This window comes from Vanellus vanellus (assembly GCF_965231255.1).
Source record: "Vanellus vanellus genome assembly, chromosome: Z".
NCBI lineage: Eukaryota > Metazoa > Chordata > Aves > Charadriiformes > Charadriidae > Vanellus > Vanellus vanellus.
In genome coordinates this window covers 63,172,992-63,183,301 of record NC_138908.1, presented here as the reverse complement: position 1 = coordinate 63,183,301, position 10,310 = coordinate 63,172,992, and the positions used below count along the sequence as shown (strand labels likewise).

Sequence of the window (10,310 nt, the reverse complement as noted above, 5' to 3'; positions counted from 1 at the left end):
CAGATACAAACCCCAGGATGTACAGCTGATTATCTGCCTTGGTGTAGTACGCTCTAGCAAGGCTAGCTCCATGACGTAATATTTACAGGTTGGAGGAAGAGGCAAAGCAAACAAACATATACCAACTTTGCTGCTAGCTTTTCTTTTGCCAGTTTCATGGCTTGGCATTAGGTGAACTTGAGCATAATAAAATAAAATAAAATAAAATAAATCAAATGAATAGCAATACTACTAAGGAAACTTTCAGATCTTATTTCAGTCCACGATAACAATGAGTAATCTTTTTTTAGATTTTTCAACTTCTAAATCACCTTCCTATATTTTTAAACCTATTTTTCTGCACTACCTGGTGTTATTAAATAAAACCCCATGCAAAAGAGAGCAGCACTCCCACTCCAGTGGATATTAGTGAATAAGAATGGGCTGCTCTGGCCCTACCTATACAAAAAGCTTGAATTATTCACATCATTGTCCCATTTCCAAGGTTGCAGTCACAGTCCATATTCCTCTAGAGTGCAATGAAATGGTACTTTATATTTTCAATACCAGAATGAAAGACACATAAGTCAAGCATTTCCTTCCACTATACTTCCGAATGCTGCCATAATTTCGTGTACAATTTGCATGCTGCACACTAGTAGCTAAAAGACCCCTCTTTAGTCAGAGAAAGTGTCTGCCATTGCAAAAAGACATTTGCAATGTTTCCACTCCATAAATGCAGATATGAGGCCATTGACATCCGGGGACAAAAGCCAGGGCTGCCTTATTTCCACGTAGACATTTCACATCCAATCCTGTTGGCACATGGGCTCTCAGTTTGTTATTTCCCTGCTAGGACATTGACTCTAACCTTTCATCATCCTTGAAGACACTAGCAACTGGTTTTGTGCTTCCTGTCATAATAGCTCAAAACCAGATTTTTCTTATCATCTCTCCCTGCTTCTCACATTCCTTTGCTTCTGACTACTACTTCCATGCTGTGTCCACTGGGATTTCAGGTTTCTAGTCCCACCCGGCAAGCTGGGCACGTGTTCCCTTATGTATCATGCCAGGGAAGAGTTTTCACCTCCCCAGCTGCCAGAGTAGTCTTGTTCGGACACGCTGAGTGAGGTCTTTCCATCTGTGCTACACCACCACCTTCACGGAGAAGTATAGCCAGCCCAGCAGCCTTCTCAAATCCTTCACAGCCTCCCTTCATCCCCCTCACATCATACCTTGTCGCTCCTGCTATCAAAAATTTGTTGCTGTTTGCTGCATAACCCCTTGCAAGCTGAAAACAACCCAGATAAAATGACCGAGATGTCAAGCCATGGCGCTGGCTGGCACTGGCAAGACCTCTCATCCCCTGAAGGCTCCTACTTGAACCCTGTGGGCACAGCACAGGGGAGGTGGAAATTGGTGCTGGCCAGATTTGCTTCCCAGTCAAAGGAAATATTTTATTTTTCTGTGTTTGTGGTTTTGTTCAGTACATCCCTGTAGTTTCTGCCTTTACCATGCTGCCCCTTTCCCCTGCAGCAATCAGTATGCTCAGTGAGGTCTCTCCCTGTCGCTCTGCAATTCCTAGGGCTATAAATCATCCATCTCCTTCTTTAGGGTAAAAGAAGTAGAAGCTACAAAAAGTCACTATTTTAAACCCAGCCTTTCGCTTGTCAGCCTACTGCTAACTTCCTTCAGTGTTAATGATGCCCCTTCCGGCAGCACGGTGGCTCATGCGTCTGTCCAAATTCAAACGAATACTTAGATAAAAGCAGTAAGACTGCTGCTTGCACTGCTACAATGCTCATTTTTATTAAAAGTAGCTGGGAGCCAGGAGATGGGCTGGTGTCAGACGTCTTGTTCCATCCTTGACGCTTGCAAATGCCTGGGAAGTGACACAACCTGCTGCGGGGCTGCTGGTCTCTTTTCCAGATGTCAGGTCACAGCATGGCCCAGTGGCGTTGCCGGTCGCAGCTTCACGCGCTGCTTGAGAAACCACAGCACCTCTGTGCCCCAGAGGTCTGCCTTGCTCCCGCATTCTGGATTCTGTACTGAACAGGTCATGGAGAGAGCACAGGTATCGAACAACCCCTTCGGTCTGGGTGGGACACTTCCTTTACACAGTGACTTAATCCTTTTGTTGAGACCTCATGGGGAACTTCTCAAAGTCTGTGTGTTATTTTAGATCCAAACTGCAATCTAGACTTTTATCAAGGAGTCAGTTAATATTATCGAAAAGGCTGAAGAGAAACCAAACATGGAGCGAGGTGTATTTTCCAGCTGTAGCTGCCAGCTGGGACCGGGACGCGGGGTGGGTTCGCCAACTGCACCAACAGTCCCGCCGCAACACTTTGTCCCGTTCAGCTGCTCCCAGTGCCGTGTAGCCCAAGCCCTTGCTCTGCTGTGTGGGATGCTGAAAAACCCCCATTTCCCACCGCTCTCTCCTTCCCCACGGCTGGTGGCGGATAAACAGCCCTGCCAGCCCCTTCCACCCCAGCCCCAGGCAGGCTCTGCCTCATTTGGAAACTAAAATCATGCATCCTTTCTCCCTGTCTTACTTTCTTAGCTTTGGACAGAGCACGGCAATCTTTTCCTTGGGAAGACAAATCCCCAGGGCTCCCCTTCCCACCCTCCCATTCCTCATCATTCCACTCCTCTCTCCTGGATGCTGCAGCATCCCCCACGTGGCGGGCAGCCTCCTGCTCTGCTTTGCTTCCCCTTTCATCCTTTTCACCGCTCATCCTAAGCTAGCCTCGGTTCTGAAGCTTCCACACCTCTGACCTTGTAGACGGACTGCGTCATTAAAAAGATATGAATAAATAAATAAATAAAATTTCAAAACATTTCCAGAACTCTAGGACTTTCTCCCTGTTTACTGGTCTTAGGTTATCACTAAACGAATAGGTAACAGCAGCCCCATGCCCATTCCAGGCAAACCAGCCACCTCGAAACACATGTAAATTGGCTGCAGAGCCATTTTTATGAAGGTTCTGTGCACAGACACATCTAGACACCTTTCCACTGCAAAGGAAGCCAGCTGGGAACGGTCTGAGAAACAGAACCGTGTCAGAGCTGCTCACTCATCGTGTAGTTGTTAGAGACTCAGATATTCCAGTGGGTACGTAAACCAGTAAACTATCTTCCTGTAGCTAGGCTTTAATCTCACCGTTATCAATGCAAAAATTAAAGCCTATTAACTTCATACTCATGTCTGCCTTAAAACACACAATACAAGCTTTCAAAATATTTTCCCTGTTTAGATGATTAATTCTACATGGAGTTAGAAACAAAAGACATCTGCCACGATCTGTATATCTCAGATAGTAAAATGCCCAAAGGCAAGAAAATAGTGCGTGAACCCTCTGGAGATTGGTGGGTTATTTAAGCTGATGAGGACATGATGCCTTATCCCATCTTTATAATACGTGCTGATGCCATATGTTAGTCTCATTACTGGCACAAAAACCTGCATTAGGAACCCATATTATTTAAAGATTACATTGAAAAGGGTAATAAAGATGTGAAACCCAAACTTTTCTGCTTTTTATGTGCATCTATCATACTTTTGGGGCAAGTCACAAGCTCTGCTGCAGCTTTTGGGATTTTATTCCCCGCAGCTGCCGCAGAAAGACTGGTGCGGGAGCACAGTGTGTCTGTCAGGGCTCAGGGGTTAGTGTCCTGGGGAAAAAACGAGGCTCTTCTGCTTCTGTCACACGGGCACTTGCTGACCTTGGGCCAGACTGTCTGTGTAACTCTCTTACAAAACAGGAATGAGGATATTTAGCACGCTTGAAAGGTGGAAATAGGAGCCAATGGCGAATTTCCTGCTGACTGCAACATTGCACAACCAGGTGCTGTTCAGCAGAGGAAGACAACAGCAGCAGAGAGATTGGGGCTGTTAAAAATAAATCAATGACGGCAGGGTCCAGGACAGGCTGTCTTCAGCCAAGTTTATATATTGGTTACATCTTCTCTAAGCTACATTTTCAAAGCACAAAAAAAAATATAAAAATATCTGTTCAGCAACAAGGGCTTGAAAACCTGTTTGTCAACAAATAATTAGCTTACAGTCTGAGTAAGTTTGTCTCAGGGGCTCAGCCCAGCTGTTCTTGCTTAGCCAGCACCTCCCTGTAGCTCTGTCCAGGCACTCAGCACAGGAGACGGCCGTAAGCTCAACAACCACGCTGACATTAGCAACCACAAAATTTAAGCAGTTGAAGAACCAGTTTTATTTAACTTTACTAAGCTATTGCTGAGCACTTGGTGCAGTTACCATATCTGTGCCAAAACCCAAATTTAACTCCTCCTTTAGCCTAATTAAACTAATCAAATGGATTTAAATATACTCATTTACCACTGAGCACTGCTGTTAAAAACCTCTCTGTTAGACTCTGACCCCTCTTATTAGTAAGACGGTTAAGGATAGAGATGAACTTTTCAATTCTTAATACACTGGAGAGCTAAAGGGGATGACTGCTGTGATTTAATTAAGCCGTGAGACGCACCACCTGAGTCTGCGTGGCGCAGGCGGACAGCTGCGGGGAGCTGCTAACTGGCACCCGTGGAGCAGCCGTCCTCGCAGCACGAGCAGTAAATTACTGCAAGGCTACATAGATTTCCCCCCCTTTAAGGGAAAAGTTAGCCATTCCCACTTACGTTTTACAATTTGAGTTTTATTATTAGCTGTTTAATTGCAGATCGCATTAAATAATATTCAGTGTCCGCAGTGTGTAGCTCCACTCCACTGACTTCAGCTGTTTTTCACATAGGGTTTGCACCCATGTGCAAGCTGTTTGTACCAGCACGTAACCCCTCTCTCTGCCTGTACAGGGCTGAAGAGTCAACATCTCCCTCTGGAGAAAAGCAGAGTTGCACACCGGGGGTTGTCCCCCCACGTCTTTGGAACACCAGCTCTCTGTTCCCTATGCAAGGAGTTTTTCCGACAGTCCTGGGCTACATTTCCCTGTTTGACTTTCATTCCTGCAGTGCTTGGGGTGGATGAGGCTGCACAGGGCCTTCCCGTGTTTCTTCTGCCATCTTTTTCCCACCAGTGACCATCAGCCATATCAGAAAGCGCTTTGAACCGCGATACACCCAACGTGGTTTGTACATGCAGGACCGCTCTGCAGCACTGAGGTTTTAGGAACTGTATCACCCAAATTTCTTAAGAAACTGGTTTCTGGAAATACCTTAAACTTCTTCCCACACCACAACTGATAGGCTTTACTCAAGACAAGACAAAAAATCTCGCCACCCGATATGCGCCAGGGGACTTTAGGGCCTCTTGGTCTCTTTTGGACACCAGCAGGTCTGGCGCGGCCGGAGGGGTCCGTCTGCGTGGATCGGGTTGCAGACACTGCCGCATCCTGCGCAGGAGCGGGGCCCGGCGCTGGGCACCCGGCCACTGCCTCCCTCACTATTTTCCAGACGGTCGGAGCACAGCGTTAGGACAACAAACTGTTTCTGTGCAAGGGTTATTAAGACAAGAAAAAAAAATAATCAAAGTGATAAAACTTTCCTCATTGCACCCCAAAAATCAGCCACACAAATCATGGCGGGCAGTGGTGAGCACGTACAACAGGTTTTTCCATTTTTGGGGGGAAGAAGAGACTGAATAGGGAAGGACAAGTGGGAAGGGAGAAAGAGCCACAAAACAGAACAAACTTCAATGTGCTGTTATAATCTTTGACCATTCCCCCTCCTCCCCCCCCCCCCCCGACAAGCGGATCTGCAGAGCATTTCAGATGGATGTGTGACAAGGAGTCAGACGGAGAGGGAGGAGTGGCAGGAGATGCCACTTGAGCTGGCACGCCAGAGGAGCTTTAAATAGAAAAGCTTTCAGGGAACTCGGGGCAGGCGCCTACTGCACAAAACTTAATCACAGCCATACCCATCCGAAACTCCCCCCCGCTGACAGTCCACCCCCTCTCCCCCTTTTTGATCTGCGGCATTTCAGGAATGGAAGGGGGAAAGGCACGAAAACCAGCACGGGGTCCCAATCATGGCACCCCCCACCTGCCTCAGGCTTGTGCTTTGGGATGAAGCTGCCAGCTGCCCCTGAGGCCGCGAGCCCCTGGGGAGGCAGTACCTGTTAGTCAGCTCTTCTGCTTCCCCGGGGTCCACAGCCTCCTCCTCCTCCTCTTCCTCCTCTTCCTCCCCTTCCTCCTCCTCCTCTTCTTCCTCTTCTTCTTCATCCTCTACGAAGGAGGAGGTCTCAGACGCCCTGTCGCACTGGGCGCCGCGGTACCCCTCCATGCCCTCCCCAGCTCAGGCCCTCGCCGGTGATTTTTACCCCCGACCCTGTCCTCCCCAGGGTTGCCTGAAGCAACTGTCATCCCCAGCAGCTCTCACTTCTCCTGACTCAGGGCAGGCTTTAAATAGCAGGCAGCGAAGTCACAGTGCCGAGTGGCTGCTGGTCCCACCCCGGGTCCGAGCACCAACCGGGTGCCAGGACACGTGGCGAAAGCCGGCGGCCATCTCTCCCTCAGCTCATCCCCTCAGCGTGTCCGCGCAGCAGGGACAGGGCAGCCCGGCGTCGGCAGGGGGAACGGGCTGTGGCCCCAGCAGGCCGGATCAAGCCACCTCTTGAGAATTTGGGGTGGATGGCACAGGGGAAGCAGAAGGAGTGCTTTCTGGTGCCCCCCCACCCCCAAGAAAGGTGCATTGAGCACGTTCAAAAGCAAGTCCCGACCCGGAGCACACTCAGAGCGCCTCGAATTTGAGCGAGAGGTGTCACATGCAGCTGCGAGTGGATGAGCCTTGGACACACACCTTCGATAATCAATACCGTACCGTGAGAGGTATCAGATGCACGGTGGTTTTTAACAACACACAGGAAACATATGTGAAACCCCAAATTTGTCAACATGTTAAATCACTGGACATTTCAAATTTCCTCTTTGAGTGGACTTGAGCCAATCTGTATTTAAAGTAAAGACAAACTACATTACCGTGTAGGGTTTAGGTTAATCTACGTTTACCCTTTATTATTCTGCATTTTTCACAAAATGCGGTGCTTTTCACAGACTAAATGGACAGATTTCCAAGCTGTACTAGCCAAAGTAATGGCTGTATTTAAAATTACTTTTTAGAAGAGGGGGAGAAGCACCGATCTGATTCTAAATAAAGAACTTGCAAGTTACTTCAGGTATAAAATACTGTATGCACAGTATAAATCTAATCCCCTTTGCCTTTTCTTTTTTTTTTATTTTTCTTCAAATATATAACTAGTTATAAATCAGTCAGAAAACTCTTCCTTGTGTTTTAAGTACAGAAACACCAAGCAGGCGTTTCTGAGTACGAGCTTTCGCTGCAATGCTCAGTAAAAATTCTACTGACAGATTCACTTGAAGTAATTAATTTCCTAAACAGTACATACAGATAAAACCTGTTGGCTCTCTTGACTTACCCACTGAGATACACAATTTACAAGATCAGGACGTAATTTCTCGAAGAAGTGTACCTGAAACAGATATTAACTTAAACTCCAGATTTTATCATGAGCACAGAGACAATGTACACAGCACAATGAAATTTAAGGTAGAGTACTTCACATTCTTTACACTTGGAAGACAAGAGCATTACAATCTTCTAGAAATGATTATATATGAAGCATACATACATTGCACAAGTTTTGATTCAGTCTTCAGCACAGCAAGACGGTGAGTACCCTTTTGCCAAAATGCCTTCAAATTATTTCCAGACCTACCGCTCTTCCGTCTGTACTTCTCACAACTTAATTTGACCTGTAAGTTGACCAAAACAGCATATTCTTTCATGCTCTTGCTACAAGCATCATATGCTGTAAAACCAATGAGGGAAAGATTTATATCAAACACACAAGGATTAGAGAAAACAAGACAAACCTATAGAAAACAAACACTACAAAAGACACGTGAGATAACCTAGAGCAAGTAGAGTCCATTAAATCAAGAGTGACATTCTCTGATGGACTTAAATTTAACACCCAATATAATGTGAATTGACTCCAGAGACCCAAGTTCAAGGAAAGCATTGGTTCCAAATAAGCACTTGGGACAGTATTCACAAGCGCTGACTTCAGGTTATCTACAAATCTTCTTACATCCTTTTATCATGGCTGCCCATTTCTCCCAAATAACCATGTCACCCTTCAATTTGAGCCTTAAAATTGGTTTATATTGAATTCTTTGTACGGGATTTCTTACAAATAACCTCTTATACTGTCAGAACACCTTAAGGCACAGAGAGTACACTTACACAATCACATTTTAGGAGAAGTGAGAGCAAGAGAACTAGAAAAGAAACTTCAAGTTTCACAGTGTACAGCCTATGCCAGTTCTGGCACTACTGTTGCCAAATGGGAAGCTCTTGCTAACGTTTGGTCCTCCTGTACACCTCTGAGCCTGTTAATTAAACACATTGCTAGAAGACTAAAGAGAGTTCCTAAAATCCTAGACAAGATACTAGCAATTTCTGACATTATATAAGGTGAGAAACGACAGGCAAGCCCAATGCCAAAATGAGTAGTCAAAACTAGACCTAAACAGAGCTGAACTAAAGCATTTTTATTTCAAGGCAGTAAGAAGCCTCACAGAAGTTAGTATCTTGCACACACGCTGAAACCTTGGTCAGCCATGAAAAACACCTTTTATCAAAGGTCTCCCAGAAAAACTATTCCTACTAGGGCATACGCCAAGGGATAGGGGTGTGAAGGTTTTCATTGCGAAGTCGAGAAGGGAAAACTTCACACTAAGATTTATGATAGCCATTAGTGGATTTCTCACTCTGGATACCTGTCCGGAGTAGATGAAAATCCGGGTCATTAAACCTCTGAACAACTTCAGACTACACAGAACTGAATCAAAAGCTAGTTAAAGTTCAGCTCCTACTCACTCTCCCCAAACCACTTATTTTGTGGTATTTTATCTGAAGCTTTCCAATCAGAGTTGCAGCCCACCATTTAACAAATACCACTGTTTGTTCAGCGTTGTTCCAGTTGTCTGGCACTTCCATGGAAAACAGTGCTGCTTGTTTGCCTCGACAGGAGAATAATATAATATGGCATCTGGTGAAATTTGTTTTCAAGACCTCTCAGATTATTTTTGAGTGTGTGAGAGCATGGCCACTTTCCGTGCTCTTGCCATATTACTCACTAGCTTCTTTCCCTATGAGCTAAACCAAGTTAGGCCTCCTTGCACCTCACTTAGCCAACACAGTGAATTACTGGGGAGTTCTCCATTGTTAGAGACAATATGTGACAAACAGGCTTGTCCCTAAGCAGTTGGGGAAAACTACCGTCTAGACTTTACATTTCTGATGATAAATGTGGCTTATCAGAAGTCCATAAACTTGAGAGAAAAAAAATGCGAAAAGATTCTTTTGAAAGACACAAGCCATTGTGGCTACAGACCTTGGCTTGTATTAAAAAGGTCGGTGAGTTGGTGGGTCAACATTTACGGAGTTGCGTGGAGGTACCACAATTCTTTTAACTGAAGCGGTTTCAAACATAGAGCAGCAATTTAAGCTGTGAGATATGTTGACACCTTCAGTGATGCAACATGAACTCGTAAGAGATAGACATGGATAAAGTTTTGTGCCTCACATCCAGCTCACTTGAAATATACTCTTGCCAAGTTTGAACACATACATCCCTTTTTAGTTATCCTATGTTGGGAAAGTTTCACGTATTCCAGACAGGTAGCCAGCACCTTTTTAGGAAAAGAGAAGCCTTTCTCTCTCCCCAGAATCCATCCAGGGCTTGTAAGGCATCTTTGAATACAGACATCATCCTGTATTAAAAACTTGTGCTTGCATTTTACAAAAAGCAGGTCAAAGTGAATGTTTCACTGAGACCAACTCTACCATCTTATAAAGAGGAAGGGCAGTGAGGGGGAACATACGCATGGAGGGAGAACATGTTAGTGGATTTCTGGAGTCAGATCAAAACTGCAAGGCTGTTTAAATTGCAGAAGGAAGCTGTTTTAAGAAGCAAGCCAAAATCTTACATAGACTAGATCATGATGAAGTGTGTAGTAAGTAAACTCTAAGCAGACAAATAGTTTACGGTTTCTAGAACTTCTAAATTGTAAAACTTGAAATAAATTAGACCTTAGAATTTTGCCCAAGAAGAGATAATAATTGTTATTTTACACAGTTGTAAGGATTTTCACAATCTTGTTAGAAATGGCAATAGTCGAAACTTTTACCTGTACACAGACGCAGTGCAGAACAGCCATACGGAAGTTTATTATTTGCAACAGGGCCCTTATCTTTACAACGTATTTCCTTTTCTACTTGACTATAGGAAATATTTTAAATATGCAGTACAAAATAACATAAGCTGGAAAAATAAG

The 10,310-nt window shown here is 45.0% G+C and overlaps 1 protein-coding gene across 1 annotated transcript in view; it reads right to left on the bottom strand.

Moving 5' to 3' along the window:
* The window catches only part of CMYA5 (cardiomyopathy associated 5), a 51,591-nt gene extending 45,281 nt beyond the window's left edge, over window positions 1-6,310 (bottom strand). The window contains exon 1 of the mRNA XM_082497232.1: window positions 6,065-6,310. Within this exon, the coding sequence (XP_082353358.1) occupies window positions 6,065-6,231 (167 nt within the window). The 5' untranslated portion in view covers window positions 6,232-6,310. The remainder of the gene's footprint in view (window positions 1-6,064) is intronic.
* Window positions 6,311-10,310: the final 4,000 nt, after the last annotated feature.